Here is a 22,207-nt window from a genome sequence, read left to right as displayed (position 1 = left end):
TTCGCTTGTTCAGCGAGGGAGGGGGACATGACCTTCGCTTGTTCAGCGAGGGAGGGGGACATGACCTTCGCTTGTTCAGCGAGGGAGGGGGACATGACCTTCGCTTGTTCAGCGAGGGAGGGGGACATGACCTTCGCTTGTTCAGCGAGGGAGGGGGACATGACCTTCGCTTGTTCAGCGAGGGAGGGGGACATGACCTTCGCTTGTTCAGCGAGGGAGGGGGACATGACCTTCGCTTGTTCAGCGAGGGAGGGGGACATGACCTTCGCTTGTTCAGCGAGGGAGGGGGACATGACCTTCGCTTGTTCAGCGAGGGAGGGGGACATGACCTTCGCTTGTTCAGCGAGGGAGGGGGACATGACCTTCGCTTGTTCAGCGAGGGAGGGGGACATGACCTTCGCTTGTTCAGCGAGGGAGGGGGACATGACCTTCGCTTGTTCAGCGAGGGAGGGGGACATGACCTTCGCTTGTTCAGCGAGGGAGGGGGACATGACCTTCGCTTGTTCAGCGAGGGAGGGGGACATGACCTTCGCTTGTTCAGCGAGGGAGGGGGACATGACCTTCGCTTGTTCAGCGAGGGAGGGGGACATGACCTTCGCTTGTTCAGCGAGGGAGGGGGACATGACCTTCGCTTGTTCAGCGAGGGAGGGGGACATAACCTTCACTTGTTCAGCGAGGGAGGGGGACATAACCTTCACTTGTTCAGCGAGGGAGGGGGACATAACCTTCACTTGTTCAGCGAGGGAGGGGGACATAACCTTCACTTGTTCAGCGAGGGAGGGGGACATAACCTTCACTTGTTCAGCGAGGGAGGGGGACATAACCTTCACTTGTTCAGCGAGGGAGGGGGACATAACCTTCACTTGTTCAGCGAGGGAGGGGGACATAACCTTCACTTGTTCAGCGAGGGAGGGGGACATAACCTTCACTTGTTCAGCGAGGGAGGGGGACATAACCTTCACTTGTTCAGCGAGGGAGGGGGACATAACCTTCACTTGTTCAGCGAGGGAGGGGGACATAACCTTCACTTGTTCAGCGAGGGAGGGGGACATAACCTTCACTTGTTCAGCGAGGGAGGGGGACATAATCTTCACTTGTTCAGCGAGGGAGGAGGACATAATCTTCACTTGTTCAATCAGGGAGGGGGACATAATCTTCGCTTGTTCAGTGAGGGAGGGGGACATAATCTTCACTTGTTCAGTGAGGGAGGGGGGATATAATCTTCACTTGTTCAGTGAGGGGGACATAATCTTCACTTGTTCAGTGAGGGGGACATAATCTTCACTTGTTCAGTGAGGGGACATAATCTTCACTTGTTCAGTGAGGGAGTGGGACATAATCTTCACTTGTTCAGTGAGGGAGGGGGGATATAATCTTCACTTGTTCAGTGAAGGAGGGGGACATAATCTTCACTTGTTCAGTCAGGGAGACAAAAACTTCACTTGATCCACCAAAGCTTAGGGAGACCTAGTTGTGCTCTGGTGTCTGCCTAAGCATCCCACAGAGATAGAAATACTTGGCTTGACTTCCCAGAAGGTAGTGCCGGGTTGAGGAACCCGATGGCCACACACACAGCCCCCTAGACCGCACCAGGAGGGACACTGATCAGTGCTCCACACACCAGCCAATCCTCGTAATGTACAAACATGGCAAGGCAAACCAAGGTGGGTGCACTGAAAAGAGGAAACGTGAAGTTTGTGCAAACGTGCTGTCAATCAGTGGGACCCCAACCACAGTGGTTTCAGGCACCTAACACAACAATGTTATACTGTAGTGCATGGAATTGTATAAAAGTATAATATAATACTGGGCAATTTTACTTCGATTTTGACTTTCAACCAGTGGGTAAAAATCTGGTATTGAAAAAGTTTTCTATAAAACTGTCGATCACTGGCATTGCGGCATGTATTTCCATGCAGATTTTGCAACGTGATTGTAATGTTATGTATGAAGGAGCATTTGTTAGCTCCATGCAGTAACAGAACATTAGAAGACATTCACTGTCAAGAAAATTCCTTTTACTCCATTTACCAGGTCTCTTACCCCCCTACACCTGGTTATTTCACTCTCTGCAACTGTTCAGAAACTCCGCACTCACTGGAAAAACGATTAGGCATTATAGTGGATAGAAGATGTGCGAGAGCCTGCCTATACATATACAGTTCTTCTTCAGATCTTCTAGTAAGCAGCCAGCAATCTTACAGTAACACAACATTAGATTTTACACTGAATGTATCTATGAGGTTGAGGGATCTGCCTAAATGCAGACACTACTTATGTCTCATGAAGATCAGAGGATTGTACACAGTTTTTAGGCTGGGAGAACAAGAGGACCTCCCTTAGGATACTGATCAGAACCCTTTGCTAGTTCATTTAGATGCAGGAACAGAATTGTGGGACAGTGCGCAGTGCTCCTGAGTGTGGAAAAACGTTAAAGTAGGTAGTGCCTAAAACCAATCGCACCCCCATGTGTACTGCGTTTTTTTTGTTAGGTTACTTTCAAAATGGTGTAGAAACCGGCAGGAGACACAGATCTGTATTTTACTCTTTAGAACAGTTGTTGGTACCAACCTAGTAATCCAAAAATGTTAAATCTGTTGCGTTTTTCAGCCATTAAATACACGGCAGTTAAGAGTTCTCATTTCTGTTCACAGATCCACATTTTTGTCATTTATATAAAAGGGCCTTTTTTTGGTAAATGTGGAAATTGCATCAAACAAGATCTCTTTTGCAAGCAGAAATGACAATGTTTTTGTTTTCAAGTCCCACTGTGAGCTGGATAGAAGAAAGGGTTATTTATAGCATGGAAATATCCAGAGCACGAATAATTTGTGATCCACTTGTTCTTCTTCCGCCGTGGTTACTACCACTTATAATAACCTTTGCGAGGATCTACTTCCAAAGTTTTAACAACTTCTCCTAGAATGTAACGTGTTTGTTGTAGTTCCCAGATAGCGGGAATTCGATTTAAAACGGCGGTGGCTCAAGCTTTTCCATTAAAGATTTAATCCATGTAGTGCCATTGATCAATTTGGTGGTGGCAATAATGTATTCGGTTCCACCATCCTCTAGTTGAGATAGGAAACGCAGGGCAGCAATTTCTGCAAAGGTCACTCCACCAAGGAAAAAGATCAGCATCACCTTGTTCTCCCCTTGTTGACCTGGGAGATTAAATATTTTATTGGACAACGTGCAGAAGATCATAGTAGATACACTATACATACAAACACCCCAAATATGGAGAAATTCACAAATATTTGTCTTGCAAATGCTTATCATGTAATATTGAGGGCTTTTCTTATTCTAAATCGGAGCAGATATATATTTTATGTAGGGAAAAATGGGCAAAAGCAAGGGGGGGAAAAAAACAACTTTTTTTTTATTTTAAATTTCAAGTTGTTCATGGTTTATTACCAGAAAAATCGCATTTTGCCATAGTTCTGCGGTAATTGAAGAGGCCCTAATTCTCCTGAGCATATTGAAGCCAAAAATATGTACCTTGTCTGAAGTGTAATGTCGATAGATCGAGAACAAGAAACCCATTTTCGCTTTACTTGTATCCCTTGCATTTCAGATACGGGCTCTGCACATAGAGGATGATCATCCAGGTACAGAACGCAAGAACAGATAGGGCTGGGGAGATCCAACCAAGGCGGCAGGGCTCGTTTTAGCATGTTTGTGTTACATACATGCACGACATGAACATATTTGCCTGAACACTTGAGGCCCACTTAAAATATGTTCATGTTATGCAGAAAGTTACTACTGGTGTGTGTGGGTTTAGAAGATGCACATGCTTTTTTTTCTACATTTTATTTGATTCTCCACTTAATGAAAAGTATTCATTTATGTATTTACTGATTTCCATTACACCACTGATGCTCAGAGCAGCAGAGTTGTGTTCAGGGGGTGGGACGGTAAATGATCACCAGCCTCATTCTTGCCATCACACATTGGTAAATTGTCCATTATTACCCCCCTCTTGGCTTACATCAGCCATATGTTATTATTAAGACTCCGAAATACGGAATGTGTCCTGCAAGGGGAGCAGATCCTCTGAAGACGGGTGCTTCAGCTTGATTGGTAAAGTTAGTGTGGTGCTTGTGTTTATAATCTGCAATGGTGGAAGGTTTGGCTCAGCATATTATTCTTGGCGTCAGGGAAGTGAAATCAAATAGGACTGTATTTTGAAAATGTCATATATGCGTCTCAGCATTTCTGATAGAAATATTAGATTGATGATTTAACCGTTGCATAAATATTTTTCTTTTACTCCTACTCATAAAAAAAATAAAAATATAGTCCCCCTCACTTTCATTGCATCCAGACCAACCTTTAAGGGTTATTCCCACCTCTTTGCTTTTTTTTTTTTTGGCCCAACTGAAATCATACAAACAGAACCTACTGGTGTGATCAATTAAATTTTCCGAACAGGATTTTTGGTCTTTCAGTGAGTTTCGGCCACTCCACATTCCCGTGGCCTGGACCATTAGTGAACTGAACTATTCCCCTGTCACTCACTCCAACATGAGCGCTACCGATGCTTCAGGAGTAAAGAGAGACTGCCTATTCACGACAACCAGCATGGTAAGCGTTGTTGCCACAATCACCATCATCTCTATGATTCCCCCCCCCCTTGCACAGTGAAAGTCTTTATAAGGGCTCAGCCGCTACGTGCCATGTGCAGCACTATAAAACGGCTCCCGGGCTACTGCACATGCTCGTCCTCTAGGCTTGAATAGAGCTGTAGTAAGGTGGCCGGGCAGGGAGCTATTGCACACCCGAGGTTCCAACTATCCTCACTGTAAAATTATGTAAGAATGGCGCATGGGCTGCCACCGCTGCTGGACTGCGGCGGTGGCCGTAACCATAGAGAACGGCTGCCAGACAATAAAGAGGAGCCTGGTTGGAGAGGAATCTAAAGCTAGATAACGGTACATTTGAAAAAAAAAATGTATGTGCTAAAATAAATATATTTACATTATCTATCATATTAAAAAGGGTTGCAGACATGGGAATACTCCTTTAACTTATGGATTCAAAAACTTGAATCAGACTTATATGTATACAAGTGATGGTGAAGTCGCTAAAGTACAAATATTTGCATATGTACCGTATATAGTCAAGTCTTTTTAGCGCAACCAATATAAAATATGGATTGCTAAATGACAAAGATAGATTAGCTTCCAAATACCTCATTTATTGGTGGATGAGTGTGTAATAGGCAACTTACGTTTCTTCATTAAACCAGCTGGAAGGGATTGCCGCTCTTCAAATTGAGGACCAGGAAGGAGTTTAAGAACCTCCTCAATGCTTCTCCAACCTGGACGAACCAAAACCTGTGCCAGACGGACACTGAGAGGAGCATAGCCACTATACACATAGGAGATGTCATTAGGATTCTGGGTGTAGGGGGAGGGGGGGGGGGTGGAAAGGGAAAAACCAGTTAATAATGTTCAACCTCCAACATTGTTTTCAAAAATAATCATCAATCGTTGGTACTCTGGCTGGAATTGCAGCAATCACTAGTGGGGAGAACGCCGGACAGCGATTTCTCCTGACCCCACCACGAACATGCATGTCCAATAAGTGTCTGGGGCATATCTACGGGGGTCCATGATCGTTATGAAAGCACAACATACATAAAATATTTGCTCATCTCTCAAACATTTTGAATGGATATTTTTACAGATTGATCAATTTTAATTATACTCAGATTTTTATTATTTTAGTTTCATTTTTTTAATTGGAGTCACCTGCTCATTCACATCGTCCATCCAGAGGCGCAGGGTTTTCCTGAAGGTTGGGTAATTATTCCTACTGCCCGATTGTGCTTTTAAAAGTCCAGCCTTTTCCAGGTTGTGCAGTGTTAATATGTGCTCATAACCATAGGTCTGCAAAACAAATAGTACAGAATATACTACACAATGTAAGGAAAAAGAAGAATCAGGTAAATCTATTACTTCAGCAGAGAAACTTTAACCCTTTGTGGTTATTAGAGATTCCTTTGTTTAAACTAGTGGTTGGTAAAAGTACTCACTTTGCATTTTTTTAATTCTCTTTTTTTTCCCCAAAACCAAAAAAATAGACCCAGAAGGGATAAGTTAAAGGGAATGTATCATTAGAAAAATACTTCAGGTTTTTAATACGAACATATTTTAGACTATATAGGTCTTGATATGTTTTTACTCATGCGACTAGAGCAGCTACAATAGGCTGACCATTCCTGTTTTCTGTAGCTCACTTGTCAGCTTTGTTATATAGATTGGGAAATGATGAGCAGAAACATCCCATTATTAGTATAGGGTGGGCATGTTAAAGTGAGTCGGACACCAGGTTTATGCTGCCCTAACGGAGGGCAGCATAAAGTAGTGACAGAGTCCCTGATTACTTTTCAATGATCAGAAGTTTTTATAAAATTCAGTTATTTTATCGAAGTTTGACTAATAATAAACTAAAACAAAATAGCAAATACTACATTAAAATGGAAAAAGTGTGAGCTGTGCCTATAGTGCACAGAATCCGGAGTGTTCTCAGCAATGCGATTTGGCTCAGAATAGCTGACAGTCAGGGCTCTTCCCACAAAGCTGCCTGCCTAATGTACTACTCTGCTGGATGTGATGCCTTTTTCAACAATTTACAACATTTGAATACATCTCACACTTAATATTTAGTTCCTTCATGTAACTCTGGTAAAATGATATAGAATGTTCAGCTTGTCAACATTTCACACACATAAGGAGCGTGCTTTACCTGTAAAATCTCTTTCTTGTAGAAGTCCAGCACCTTTTGCTTAAGACCTGTGTTGCACACAGATTGAAGGCTGACCAGTCTTAAGATCTTTATTAAAGGATCTTTTTTCGCTATACAATCTTCTATGTATGGATTAATCTGAATAAAACAATTGACAAAACAGTTGAGATGTACAGCCAAGGTCACACCATGTTTGAACATCGGTAAAGTTAGTAAGAAAAAAAAAAAAAAAAAAAAAAAAAAAAAAAAAAGGGGTCCATTGGATCATACTGTACCCTAGTTCAGGGGTCCTCAACTGGCAGACCGCAGTCCTAACCCCGGACGCAAGTTGCCTGGACCAGTGGTGTCACCAGGCGACCGCCACATGCAACTTTATCTGCGTCCTCAGGACGCAGATACAATTGAATTCTATGGCAGAACAAAGAGCTATCAGCTCCCTGCTCTTCCATTCACTAGGCTACAGGCCATGCTAGCGCTGCAGCCTATAAGACGTTGGGACGGAATCCCTGCGCAATGACGTGACTGCATTGCGCCGGCCTATGCATGGGTCCCGTCTCGGCATCTCATGGGCTGCAGGCCTAACGTGGCTGAGGAGGCCTGCTGTGGAGCTCTTTTCGTCGCAGGAATGGGGCTAGGGGACCACAAGTTTTTTTTATTTGTTTTGGGGGCACTATCTACAAGGGTGGCTGTGTGTGGAGTTATCTACAGGGGGAGCTGTAGGGCACTATCTACAGGGGCATTATGGCCTCAGATTTCTGCCGCAGATCCACGGGTCGGAATGGCCTATGGAACATCCAACCCATATGAATAAAGCCTTACAGTTGGTGTTCAGCTTGGACATTCACCTGACGGCAGACCCAGATAAATGGACCTTCACTTTAAAATAGTTGACTACCGCTGCCCTAGATTATCTACTTCAGGGCTTCTAGTGGAAAAATGGTGCTATATACAGGACACAATACAGAACAATATAGGCTGAAATACTGTGTGCAATATAACTCAGTAATTCAGTCCATAAAGCACATTTCATATAAACAGAGGGAAAACATTCTTATTATGATAGTAAATTACTAAATTTATAATATAACTAAATAGAGTACCAACCTTATCGGTGTCAAATCCAGACATGAATTCTTGCTCCACTGTTAAATTATCAAAAAAAGCTTCTGACGCTGGAGAGAAAGATATGGAATAGTGTATAGTAAAAGTCCCTCAGCAACACTCAGAATTAGAGGTAGAAAACATCAAATGCTGTAGATAGCATCAAACCATCCTTTCCCCTGTAGCTCCAACTAGGAGCAGAATCCCAGGTGTCCGATCGCTCTGTCCCGGGGATTCCGTTTCTAGGGAGAGCCCCTGACGTCACTGTCCACCGTCAGGGGCTCGCTCTAGGAATCCCCGTCCGACACTCTGACCGGGGATTCCGCTCCAGGAGAAGCCCATGGCATCACTATCCATATATGGACAGTGACGTCACGGGCTACTCCTGGAGCGGAACCCCGGCCACAGCGTTGCAGACGCTCAGGCAGGGGATTTCCAATTTTATATTTAGCCCTGACGTCACTGTCCATATATGGACAGACATCAGGGGCTCACTCTAGGAGCGTAATCCCCGGGCAGAGGGATTCTGCTCCTACAGGGAGCTATATTGGTGCTATCTACAGGAAGGGGTGCTGCTATCCACAGGAGGAGTGGCACTATCTACAAGGGCAGTGCCGCTATCTAAAGGGAGGGGTTGGTGCTATCTGCAGGGGGTGGCACTATCAACAGGGGTGGAACTATCTACAGGGGGTGTGGTGCTGTCTTCACTGGCAATTGTGGCATTATGTTGGCACTACCTACAGTGGACATTGTGTATGGCACTATGTGAGCATTATTTATAGTGGGCACTTGCACTATCTACAGTGGGCAATGTGGCACTATCTACAGTGGTATTGTATCACTATCTACATGGGCACTGTGGTGTTTTCAGGTGGATGGGACAAAAAAAAAACAAAACACTAACGCATAAAATGCATCCATTTTTTTTTAAAGTCCATGAAAAATGGAGGGCAAATGGCGGTGAAAAACGGTCAGACGGCCGGGAAATGGATTGAAATTGAGACACATTGATGCAAAATGGCCATGAAAAATGGACAGTTGATCCGTTGTTAACTGCCCTTTTTTTCACGTCGTGTGAATATAGCCTTATAGCCCTCTTCACTCTCCGCGATCCAGGGTGATGGAGAGAGAAGACGACGAATTGTTAAAGAGCTCTACAGTGTATGTATATATACACACACACATAAATTTGACCTTAACACAGGGGCATTAATGACCCTTGGTCATGAAAGGGTTAAAGGGGATCTGTTCGCTCTCCGGACATTTAGTAAATATTTGCATTCCCCAAGGAAATCATTCTGAGCACCTTTTCTTAGAACACTGCATTGTGCCATTTCTCCGTTATTCCTCCTGGAAATGTATGAATAAATTGACAGCTGGGTGTTACCAGCTCAATAGGACGCATCTGACACAGGACAGCGTTAGGCCTATTTCACACGGAGTATTTTTCAGGCAGAAAAATCTGCCGACAGAACACTTGCAGCGCTTTTCGCCAGGCCATTGAACATTCAATGGCCGCGGGCAAAAAAAAAAAAAATGTGAAGAGACGCGATCTGTGCCTCCCATTGAGGTCAATGGGAGGTCAGAGACGGAAACACCCGAAGGGCTTGTCGCTTCTTTTTCCCGTGAGCGTTTACCGCCTCCACCTCCCATTGCAATCAATTCTGCGTCAAAAATAGTGCCAAAATACTCTGTGTGAGCTAGCCCTTAAGCTGGAAACACATCAGGTTTTTGTTGCAGATTTTTGAGCCAGAGCCAGAAGTGGATTTAAAAGAATTGGGAAATATAAAAGGAAGAACTGATACCTCTCCATCCTTCGGGATCTGCTTCTGGCTTAAAAACGGAAATAAAATCTGCAACACAATCTTGACTTGTGTTTCCAGCCTTGGACTCGGTAGGGTCACGACCCTTTGACATATTGAAATACCCAGTATAAGGCCCTGTTACCATCTGCGTCGTAGGTTTCTGTTGTTCTGCTGTCAGAGGAGCAGAACAAGGGAAAACCGTAAGCGACTGTTCTGTTGCCACACGGACACCATCGGTGGCCAACGGAACCCATTGACCTTAATGGGATCTGTCGTCTTACAGCCAGGGTGTCCATGGGTTTAACAGAAACAATAGAGCAGCATGTTGCGCTATTGTTCCTGTTAATCCCTGCCGGATCTGCAATGGACGCCCCTATCAAAATAGGCACATACTAAAATTTTAAACCTCCTGCCACTTCCATGCCAACGTTTGAAGGTTCTCTGCACGTCTTTGTTTACTAGACTGTAGAGATTACGTCACTTCTGCAGACAGAAATTGGCTGCCGCAGTCAAGCTTTGAGTACGACATCACTGAAGCCTAGTGCCATGGGGCACTATGAAACAGTCGATCCAGGTATGGAAGGGCATTTGAAAAGGGAGCATTACAGTCTTTGTTATTTTAAGCCATACGTACTTTAATACTGGGCTTAAAAAATGTCAGAAAACCCCTTTAATTCCAATATAGATACCCCACAGTCCTGTATAGAGTGCGTGTGATGTTTGGATTCTGTATGTTCTGTGTAAAACAAAGCTATAAAACACCAAGTTAACCATTTCATACCAAGAATTACACATTAGATGTAGATAAATAAGATAATCTTACTTGTTATATCCTTTATGAGTTCAGCAATTGACGTGTGATTTGCTAAAGATGCCCGTTCAGCTTGCATATGTGGTAGTTGTGAGACAAAATGTTTGATTTCACCCACTGTTTTGGCATTGTGTCTCCCCTTTAATTGAATTAAAAAAAACATGGATTATAAAATGGTCACATTCGGATATGCATATCTTCCCCCATTGCATCATGTTCACATTTAGTATCCTCTGTAGCCATGTAAAAACTGTGTGATAAGACCGCATAACAGATAGCAGAGATATTGAGAATAGTGAGGAATTGAAAAATTGTCATAACTTTTCTGATTAAGCTTTATTTACATAAAACCTCTTGAGCTGAAAGGAATCAATATGGGGGTCAGTGAAAGACCTTGATTGATCAAAACTGTATAAATCACAAGTATTAAATAAACTGATTAAAATATCAAAGACACTTTCATGGTTTCAATATGAAAAAGATGCGCTCAATACAACTGGAAATCACATGTATACGATGCTCAGTGTGACGTGGTGGGCAAGTCCCGGCATGAGTCGAAAAATGATGCCAGGCTGTTAAACCGTTGATGTCAGCAGGGCATCCAATCTCATTATCACCTTTTACAAAACACGTTTTTTTTGTTCACGGTAAGTATTTATACCGGATACATAAGATAAGATGGCATTAACCTTGTCATCTTATCACAAAAATGACCAATACACCTAAAATAGTCTACACCACCTAAACCAAGATGCCTTAGGGCCTGTTCACTTCAGCGTTGCTTTCTGTTGAGGGGTTCCGTCTGAGCTTTCTGTCGAGGGAACGCCTCAATGGAAAGGCAAACGGAAACCTTGGCTTCCATTTGCAGCACCATCTCAATGGTGATGGAAACTTTGCTAATGGTTTCCATTTTTTTACGGAATAGTGCAGTCGACTGCACTATTGATTCCGTCAAAAAAACAGAAATTCTATACACTTACCTTTTTTATAGTACATGAGGCCCCGGTAACAGGACTAATCTGTGGGCTATACCATTCTACTGTGTAACTTATCCACAGGCTAACGGAATATGACTAAACATGCATGCGCGCGCGCACGCACGCACGCACGCGTTTCCATGGCAGCCGGGGGCCTAACAAAGGCCTGCCTTAAGTAAATGCCTGTTAGGCCATGCCAGTGGCACGTCCTAATAGATTGCCTGTCAGTTTTAGGCCTCATGCACACGACCATAGCCATGTGAACGGACGTGATTTTCGGGTCGGCCGGCCACGGAGTGTCAGCCGCGAGCCACCCGCAAATCGCGGGCCGTGCACATGGCCGCGGCCATAATTTTCAATGAGCTCCTGGGCCATACACGGACCGTGGAAATCACGATCGTGTGCATGGCCCCATAGGAATGAATGGGGATGCAATTCTCCCTATACTAAATATACCAAAGCATTATATATGCGATCGTTTTTTCTTTTGTCCCACCAGGGGCTAAAAAAAAAAAAAGGAAAAAAAAAAGCAGTTGAATAAAGTTTCTGAAAAAATAAATAAAATTACTCAAAATAAAATGAATCTTCTTTTCATGCCCAAAAAGTGTTTGTTTTTTTTTGTAAAAGTGTCAAAACAAATAAAACATACATGGTATCCCTGCGATCGTAACGACTTGAACAATAAAATGAACACATTAATTAAACCGCCGGATGAACGGCGTAAAAAAAAAAAAACTTCAAAAACCAACGTCAAAATGCTCATTTCTCCCATTCCGCCCATAAAAAGTTAATCTATAAGTCCTATGTACCCCAAAATAGTACTAATGAAAACTTGGGCCGCAAAAATCAAGCCCACACTTACGGCCACATTGACGGAATAAAAGTTAAGTTACGGCTCTTGGAATGCGGCGATGCAAAAACAATGAATTTTTTTCTAAAAGGGTTTTTATTGCGCAAACGTAGGAAAACATAAAACCTTTACATATTTGATATCCCCGTAATCGTGCCGACCCATAGAATAAAGGTAGCATGTTATTTACGCTGAATAGTAAACGGCATAAATTGAGAATGTGAAAATCAATGCTGGAATAGCTGCTTATTTTCAATTCTCTCCTAAAATAAAGTTAATCGATATATTATAAGCATCTAAAAAATGGTACAATTACAAAATACAACTCGTCCCGCAAAAAACAAGCCCTTATACGGCTATGTCGACGAAATAAAAAAAAAAAAAAAAGTTACGACTGTTGGAATGTGACCGTGAAAAAACAAAAAATAATCTTTGGTCATTAACACACAAGATGGCTTGGTCATTAAGGGGTTAAATAAAAAACACACACACACACGACAGTGAGAAGAATGTAAGAGCTGCTCCTCGCAGACATGATGAGATGTCGCTGTATGTAGAAATACTTTATAACTTCTGCGTCTTAATAACCTATTATTGACCTGTTATAAACCTGGACAATGTTACCTAAATGCCAGGGGTCACATGTGGGTCACATGACTGTGCATTTAGTTCCTATGGGTACTTTTTTTATGGACAGATCTGTGGGCTATACCACTTTTTATTTTTAGACAGACAACTGCACTGATATAAGAAGGGAGTGTGAGCAGAAAAAAAAAAAAAAGTGGACAACCCCTTCAAGCACATATATAAGTAAAAGTCCCAATTGACTAGATAGCCCCAGTCTGAATTTACATGAACTAAATATGGTCTTTTTTACTACAGATCTTCCCCAAACTCCCCCATAAACACCTACATGTTATTTCCATAGGGGATTGGAGAGAAGTGGCTGCCATACGCATCTGATGCTGCTTATCTCAAAAGAAATAGGACTGGACATATTGAAATCCAACTTGATGGATCCTAGTTTCACCCAACGAAAAATAAAGGACCATCCGTTAATCCTGCAGACAATACACTTCCAGGATCCCTCATCAAAATCAGCAGGATCCACTGAGAAGAATCTAATGAATGCAGGGAGCCTAAGCCAGCTGCCCAATTTTGTAGCAAAACACTTTAAGTTGTCTTCAAATTGAATGCAATATTTCTACAAGAAAAACAAAATGTAGTATTCCAAATGATCATATAAGCGATCAACTGTTTACACAGCTTCAAATTTATCGCAGCACTCCAACAGTTGGTTTCAAATAGAAATGTGGTTTATTCTTCCTTGTCCAATAACAAGCTACGTTTCAGTCCCCTCACAGGAGAAAAGTCCTGTGAGAGGACTGAAGCGTAGCTTGTGATTGGACAAGGAACAATAAACCACATTTCTATTTGAAACCAACTGTTGGAGTGTTGCGATAATTTTGTACACAGTGATATATATATATATATATATATACACACACACATCTCTATCACTGCAACCGTAAAGATCCGTATAATAAAGATAACACAACTTATACCACATGTATACCGCATAGCAAACGTCACAAAACAAAAAAAAACAAAAAACAAAAAAAGAACGTGAAGAATGATGGCGGATTTACTTTTTATTTATATATTCCCCTAAATTTAGAAATAAACAAGTTCTATGCCCCCCAATTTGGTGCCAATAAAAACTAGAACACATACCATAAAAAACACAAGCCCTGAATCGGCTATGTCGAAGGAAATATAAAAAGAAAAAAAAAAAGTTACGGTTACAAGATAGGGGCGAAAGATAAATGCCTTTCTTTTTCTCATAAAACATGTTTTTATTGTGTAAAGTACTAAACATAAAAAAAATATATACATATTTGGTATTGCAGCAATTGTAATGAATAAAGTTAACACATTATTTATATATCAGAGGCAGAATTGCTGGTTTTATTTTTCCCTCAACCGCCCCAAAAAAAATGAGTTCAAAGTTAAAATATAAACTAAACCCAAAATGTTGTAATTATAAAGTCAACTTGTCCCACATAAAACAAGCCCGTTGATGGGAAAATAAAAAAGTTAGGACTTTTGGAATGCGACAATGAAAAAATAAATACTAGCATTATAAAGGGATTCTTAATGGCGCACAGTGTGAGCAGTGCACCAATATCGCTCCCCCATTCAGCAGAATCTGGTATAGACTAAAGACAAGTCATTTGTTGTTGGGTTAGAAACCAGTGTTACTTTACCTCAAAAGCGGCAGATATAATTTTGGCCTTCTTACTCAGTACTGAGCCTACGGCGTTGAAGTTTTTATCCCGGATTTCCGCATACAGCTCCTCAGCAGAGTTCAGCAGCAGCTTCTTCGGTTCTGTAGGGAGATCTTTCCCACTCTCACCCGGTTTCTTGGGAGCAAATTTTTCCGGGGGAAGTTTCACATTGCCTGTTATTACGTAGAATAGAGATCAGTATGAAACGGAAACATAACACAACCAGCAGATCCACTTTTACATTCTTGCTGCTCCCCATTACAAGTATAAGTCCGTTCTACTGGAATTATGACAGCTACTGGCCTTACTAAAGATCATAAAACTGAGAATAAGCAGGACTTTTACAGCATAACCCACACTATATTTCCGATACACACTTACTATTTTGAATCCCGTAGACTTCATCGATAAGTCCTTCATACGTGAGTTGGGTTGCCAATGGTGTCAACAGGTCAACATTACGATCCAGCAACAAAAGGGTGTCAAACACTGGAGTTATCTGGTTATTACTTCCGCCCAACTCTCGCTTCATCCTGATCATCATATTTGCAACATGCTAGAAACACACAGAGTTATCCAAACATTAAACGGAATGGTAACATTCTAAAAAAAAACATCTCGTCTAGTAGTTTTCATCGAGTAGTATTCCTATTGTTGCTAGAGGAAAAAAATACCCAAGTGACTCTCTTAGCGTGCTGCAATTATGGAGGACAACTGGCCGTAGTAGAGAAAGTGATAATAACACTAACTGGTAATTTGATTTTCCAGAACCCTTGACAGCGCCAAGAGAGAGGGTCTGTCTCCAAGGATAGGAAACCTGTAGGTACAAAAAGGCAGAGACTCTCACCTTGCCTCAGTGGTTTACAGAAAAGAGGGATCACCTTACTATGGTTAAATATCCGTTTTTTCTTTGCAACACCCAGTGAACTCACCAACACTAAGAAAAGAGGAGATGCAAGGAGGTGCTCTCACAGGTTCTGGAAAATCAAATTACTGGCGAATGTAATTGGAATTTTTCCCCATGACAGCACCAGGAGAATTATCCCTAGTGAGGGACCATCGCTACTAGCACTTTCTGTTCAAAGCAAAGATCAGACATGGACAGTAGGTCGAGACAATAGTGCTTAAAGGCTATGTACACCTGTGAATTGATTTTCTTTCTATTAAGTCAATGTTTTGTGTGTTTTTAATCACTTTTCTAATAGACTTTTATGAAAACTTTTTACGATACAGCTTCTTTGTATCATGTATACATAGAAGATGTAGCGTTCTCTCAGCCGATTCCGTTAGTACAGCTGAACTGACAGCTCAGCTGAGTGCTTGCCCTGCAAGCCTCCGACACACAGGATTCACCTAATATAAATCACATCTAATATGATGAACTGAGATGTGCTTAATATTAGCTGGACCTGTTCTCAGACGAGCCGTCCGTTCAGTGGCTGAGAGAGAGCGATACAGCTTCTGTGTATACAGGAGAAATAAAAGCTATATTGTAAAAAAAAAACATTTATTAAATAAAAATATAGGTGTACATAGCCTATAAATAAGGTAGAAGGGGGAAGACCAGGTAGCAGCCTTACAGATATCCTCCGCCGAGACATCAGCTTTCTCTGCTCATCAGGTTCCCATAGTTGAGGCGGACACTACCATAGTTAAGTGTGATCTCAACCCGGTTGAAACTAGCTTGTCTACAGTCTCAGAAGCCAAGCAAAATTGTTCCATCTAGAGTTGGAACACTTACTGGCAGACTTCCCCTTATTGGGATCCTGACATTTAAAAAACAAAGTCAGAAGTTCTAAACTTCTTTGTAGAGTCAATATAACAAAGAATATAACTCCTCAGATCCAGGCAATGGTACATTTTCTCTTTGCCACAAAACGAGGAAAATAAATCTCCTAAGCACTATGAAATTTGGAAGCCACCTCTGGTAAGAAAGCAGGATCGGGCTCAATCCCTATCCTGTCCTCTAAGATTGTACAAGAGGATTTACCGAAAGGGACTGCAACCCTCCTAAATTTGTAGTAGAGGTAATGGTTACCAGAAAAAAGATGGATTACTTTTGTCCATACAGTGTAGTATTGCCCTGGATTTGTCCTCCCTGATTTTTCTTAATACTTTTGGTATTCGATTCAGAGGGGGAATGCATACACTATATAGACAAAAGTATTGGGACACACATCTTAATCATTGATTTCAGGTGTTTCATTCAGTCCCATTGCCACAGATGTATAAAATAAAGCAACTAGCCATGCAGTCTGCCCGTACAAACATTTGTGGAAGAATGGGTCGTTCTAAAGAGCTCATTTAATCTGAGCGTGGCACTGTAATAGGATGCCAACATTGCAACAAGTCAGTTTGCAAAAGGTCTTCCCTCCTAGATATTCCACGACCAACTGTGAGTGGTATTATTGCAAAGTGGGGGAACGTTTATGAGCTACAGCAAGTCAGCCACAAAGTGAGACCACGTAAAGTTACAAAGCGGGATCGCCAAGTGACGAGGTGCAAAGTGCATAAAAGTCAAAGCCTTTCTGAATCAGTAACTGCAGAGCTCCAAACCTCCGCTGGCATGAACATCAGCACAAAAATTGTGCCCCCAGAGATTCATGGCATGGCCGAGCAGCTGCATGCAAGCCTTACATCACCAAGCGTCGGATGGAGTGGTATAAAGCACGCGGCCACTAGACCCTGGACAAGTGGAAACGTGTTCTGTGGAGTGATGAATCACCCTTCTCTATCTGGCAGGGAGGAGGAGGAGGTAAAATGTGCATACACAATCAAAAACGTCTGAAAATACGGAACTGTTTTCAAGGGAAAACAGCTCCTGAATTTTCAGATGTTTTTTTTTAGCAACTCGCGTTTTTCGCAGCATTTTTTACGGCCTTTTTTCTATAGATTCAATGAAAAATGGCTCCAAAAACGGCTCAAGAAGTGACAGGCACTTCTTTTTCGCGGGCGTCTTTTTACGCGCCATTTTTTTAAAATGAGGCGTAAAAAGACACCCTGGAATAGAACGCCGTATTTTCTGGGCAGATGTTCGGAGGCGTTCTACTTCCGATTCTTCAGCCTGCGGATGCTGCCGCAGTGCCCTCCGCGGATGCTGCCGCAGTGCCCTCCGCGGATGCTGCCGCAGTGCCCTCCGCGGATGCTGCCGCAGTGCCCTCCGCGGATGCTGCCGCAGTGCCCTCCGCGGATGCTGCCGCAGTGATGTCAGGGGCTGCCCAGAGCTGGAGTCCCGAAGCAGAGCCGCTTCTAGCACTCTGCCTGGGATTCCAGCTTTGCTCCTGACATCACTGTCCATATATGGACAGAGATGTCAGGGGCAACCCCAGAGCTGGAGTCCAGGGCAGAGGGCTAGTAGGCTCTTCCTGGGACTCCAGCTGTGGTCCTGACATCACTGGGACTCCTGCTCTGGGGAAGCCCCTGACATCATTGTCGATGTATGGACAGTGATGTCAGGGAATTCCACCGAGTCCCGGAGCAGAGCCTATACTAGCTCTCTGCCCAGGACTCCGCTCTGGGGAACACCCTCCACACTGTCCATATATGGACAGCGATGTCAGGGATTTCCAGAGTCCCGGAGCAGAGCCTGTACTACAGCTCTGCACTGGACTCCGGCTCTGGGGAAGCCCCAGACATCGCGTGTCCAAACATGGACAGCGATGTCAGGGAATTCCAGAGAGTCACGGAGCAGAGCCGATACTAGCGCTCTGCACGGGATTCCGGCTTTGGGGAAGCCTCAGACATCGCTGTTCATATGTGGACAGTGAGGTCAGGGAATTCCAGAGTCTCGGAGCAGAGCCGATACTAGGGGCCGTGGGCCGCGTGCTTGAGACCCCTGATCTAGAGGAAAGGAGGTTCTGCACCGTAAGAGCAGTGACACTATGGAACTCTCTGGCACAGTACGTGGTCATGGTTAATGACTAGGTTCTCATCATGTGCATCTATGCCCCTTTTGATGCACTCCATGATCTTATTTGCCTTGGCAGCAGCTGCCTGACACTGGTTGCTACAGCAAACATGGAACAAATCTCTATATGCAGTATAACACTTAGTATGATCTGCTGTATCTAGTACACATGTAATAAAGAGGGTATAAACCTCTATAGAGTACATATTAAGATCTCAAACTGTAATAACATTCCTGATCATTGATCTCAGTCAATGAAATCAGTTAAAAACACAATATGTGTTCTCTTATTTGGTCTCAAATACTAGTACTGTGGAGCGTACCAGTGTAGTAAGTGCTGCCCGAACTTACCCTCGCACAGTCTCCTTTCCCACAAATCTGAGGTATGGTCCCATACAAGGCTTGCAAAGTGGTGAGCCCCTTAGCTGCATGGTAAAGTGTGGTCTGATCATTCTCCAAGTAACATTCCTGTCAAAAAAGAACATTATTTGATTTATGCATTTTAAAATAACAGGGTTTGAGTCTGACTAGGACAACAGACAGATCTGGATCTAATTTCATACTGATTCAGTGATCAAAACCTTAGCATACGATAACAAATGTAAATCACCAAGTAAACATTCTCCAACCAGCGTTTCATGGAGGACTTCAGGTCTGGAAGCCCATTGCTCCAAGAACCATTCTGGCTGCACTAATGGCCTATGCTCAAATCATTCATGCCATTATATTGTTCACCGCCCCCATTGCCAACGCTACACATATTGGTTCGACAAGTTTTTTCAGTCCCCGTTTGCTAATGTCAGCCAGGAACACTTACCAGAGCCCAAATCACTGTACCTTGTAAGCATATTCAGATTCCATAGACAATAGATCTCCATCAAAAGGGATTAGGTTCAAGCGGTATTCCTCACGATGATAAAAAGAGCCTAGAACGCCAAGATCCTTAAGTCTCTGCTCACACAGCATGCTCCGACGGGGCACAAATAAAATGTGGAAATCCCGTTGAGGAAAACGCCCCTTATCTTCTCTAGTAAGAAAATATATTAAGATACATGAACCACAATATTGTAAGGACACAGACACTTTCTATACATTCTTCAAAAAAATGCAGTAATAAGAATGCAAGGAAATAGCCTGACTTGAGTTCCGCCAGGAACGGCTTCTTCTGGCGAAACAGGTGTTGGCTACTTTTATGGTGGATGCTGCATGGATTTTGGATATTTTTTACATGCCCGTTTTAAACATTCGTTTGTGAGTAAAATGAGCCCCTTGAGTACGGTGCAACCTCTTGAAACCTTTGTTAAGAAATGGTAACGTATAGAACTTTCTGCAGATCCCCAGGACCCACAGGGAGCGGGGCTAGGGATTTACATAACCATTCCACGTCACTACCAATTATCAAGCGGAAAACAAAGTGAGAGCTGGGTGGTAAAAGTCTTGCCAATGTCAGAGGTGGGTACTTCAGACAAGATAGGATGTTGAGGATTGCTGAAAATATCATCCAAAGCTGAATTTTTAACACGCGATCTCAAAAATTTAAAAAATGCAAACAAAAAAAACAAAAACACAACAACTAAGAAATGAACATTATTTATAAATAAATACCTCCGAATGTTCTCAGCAATTATATCCATTAGTTCCAGCTTGGGTCTGACAAAAAATATTATGTTTTTAACATCAGATGATGGTAACGGGCCTGCCTTAAGCGTAAACATTTTTTCCACTTCATGTTCCTAAAGACAAAAGTTTTAACCTGCTTTAAACAAACCTGTGCAATAAATGGAGCTTATTGTACTGCAGCTACAAATGAGCAATACCTTTAAAAGAGAATACTGTGCAATCAACCCAAAAGGGCCCGTCAGGTACTCATCCCATACAATAGCCTGCACAAAACAAAACATCAGACTAATAAATGACAGATTGGCACTAGATCAATTTATATACAGATGTGTTTTTAGGATTAACAGCAATCTGAACGCATCCATCTGATTTCTAAGCGCATATTAAATATAAAGAAAAAAAGTTCTCATTTTGCACACTTAATTTCATATGGAATTGCCCTTTTATCTCCCCAAATCTAATAAAAACATGTCAAAAGATCACACCGGCGACACTGCAAGAACATTCCCACGAGGCACTTCTGACATATCCTGTGCCAGTTGGGTGAACTACAGGAGACAAAGTGGAGAGGCTGCATTGAAGTCTATAGCAGTTAGGGAGTGTCTCAATTTGGTTTCCTTTGGCTTAATGAACTGGGGTTCCTCAGCTAGGTGTGGGTCCGAGGGGTAGCACCCCCTCCTGTGGATATGCCATAAATATCTCAAATGGGAAAATCCCTTAAAGAGGACCGGTCACCTCTCCTGATATGTCTAGGTTAGTAAATAATTATATTCTCCATGAAATAACAATTATGGAACATCATTTCTTAGAACTCTTTGTTGTGCCATGCCTCGGTTATTCCTCCCAGAAATTTATGAATAAATTGACAATTGGGTGTTACCAGTTGGGGGGGGGGGCGTGTCTCTACAGACACACTGTCCAATCAGCGCTGACAGAGTGAGACTGTAGGGACACGCCCCTTTGTCAATGGAAACACCCAGCTGTCAATTTATTCATACATTTTTAGGAGGGATAACAGAGGAACAGCACAACGCAGAGTTCTATGAAATGTTATTTCACGGGAACGCAATTATTGACTAAACCAGACAGGAGAGGTGACAGGTCCTCTTTAAAAGGGGATTTCCATCAAAACCAGAGCTTCGCACTGTTTGCTAAGAACTAGCATAGACAGCAGATGACGGGTCTCCCTGTGAAGCTACAGATGTCACCCCCATTCCTAGCTTAGTAGCTGCTAAACACTATCCTTCCTCCCGATGTTTTACGTTAGAAGATCCATTTACACATCACTGGAGCAACTAACGGTATCCCTATGCAGAGAAGCAGGATTATTACTATACATGGTATTGCAGTTTGTGTTACTATGCGCTCAGGTCAATAGGACTAGTCATGAATGTGTGATTAGTAAGAATTGTGTCAATGACTATCGTATATAAAAGAGTCGAGCAGCAGAAGGTAAGGAGGCGACTCCCAGACAATAACCGCCAGCGACGGATCCCACCTTACTCCCAGCACATTTATCCAGGAACTCCCGCAGCTCCATGCGCATCGCCTCCCTTAAAACGTTCAGGTTCACCCGGCCGCAGGACAGATGAGTCGCCATCTTGCGACTCCTGGTAACAGCCGGATTCATGTGACAGACTTTTGTGTGTCACGTGATAGGAAAGAACGCTACGCAACACAGCACAGGCAGCACTAGTAGATCGCCGAGCGCTTTTCTTGATTATCCCAGCTTCAATGCAGAGCCATAGGGTTAGAAGGATCATGTGACCCGCTGCACGGTAAATAAGGAAGGTTAAGGAAATGCAGCGATAATAACGACACACAGTTGTTTCCATTTATTGTACAGAATAATACTATCTATCCATACACGCTAACATTCAAGAATAGAAAATAGGTACTTCCCCTCTCAGTGCCTCAGATGCCCCCCGTGCCCCTTTAGAACCCAGCCCATGCTTATGTACTCACCCAACAAGGGGTGCGCATGTCAACCCTCCAATCGTCCCACAAATGACCGCACAACAACACTCTTATCGCAAAAAATGGTGGCGTTAGCCAAACTTTATTACATTCAGTAGACAAAACAAGTGACCCGACA

The 22,207-nt window shown here is 42.8% G+C and overlaps 1 protein-coding gene across 2 annotated transcripts; it reads right to left on the bottom strand.

Annotated features, from left to right (window-relative positions):
* Nucleotides 1-2,641: 2,641 nt before the first annotated feature.
* VPS33A (VPS33A core subunit of CORVET and HOPS complexes) lies at nucleotides 2,642-21,756 on the bottom strand. Of its 2 annotated transcripts, XM_075834199.1 has the most exons (13): nucleotides 21,611-21,756; nucleotides 20,310-20,375; nucleotides 20,098-20,225; nucleotides 19,330-19,519; nucleotides 18,844-18,960; nucleotides 14,967-15,141; nucleotides 14,565-14,758; nucleotides 10,483-10,609; nucleotides 7,858-7,925; nucleotides 6,754-6,891; nucleotides 5,757-5,894; nucleotides 5,234-5,402; nucleotides 2,642-3,161 (listed from the first exon to the last, which is right to left on the bottom strand). In XM_075834199.1, exons 1-13 carry the CDS (start codon nucleotides 21,740-21,742, stop codon nucleotides 2,968-2,970), a joined length of 1,836 nt encoding a protein of 611 aa, XP_075690314.1. In that variant the 5' UTR covers nucleotides 21,743-21,756; the 3' UTR covers nucleotides 2,642-2,967. The 2 variants fall into 2 exon arrangements, with proteins under 2 accessions (XP_075690314.1, XP_075690323.1); XM_075834208.1 differs by lacking the exon at nucleotides 20,310-20,375.
* Nucleotides 21,757-22,207: the final 451 nt, after the last annotated feature.

The sequence above is a fragment of the Rhinoderma darwinii genome, chromosome 1 (genome assembly GCF_050947455.1).
Source record: "Rhinoderma darwinii isolate aRhiDar2 chromosome 1, aRhiDar2.hap1, whole genome shotgun sequence".
Lineage (NCBI taxonomy): Eukaryota > Metazoa > Chordata > Amphibia > Anura > Rhinodermatidae > Rhinoderma > Rhinoderma darwinii.
This window is presented reverse-complemented; position numbering and strand designations above follow the sequence as displayed.

Coding starts and splice junctions, on each gene's coding strand:
- VPS33A (XM_075834199.1), bottom strand. CDS start 21,742: ATGAATCCGGCTGTTACCAGGAGTCGCAAGATGGCGACTCATCTGTCC. Junction 20,226..20,309: donor CACAGTATTCTCTTTTAAAG/GTATTGCTCATT, acceptor TTTTGTCTTTAG/GAACATGAAGTGGAAAAAAT. Junction 6,892..7,857: donor CTGGATTTGACACCGATAAG/GTTGGTACTCTA, acceptor TGTTTTATTCAG/ATTAATCCATACATAGAAGA.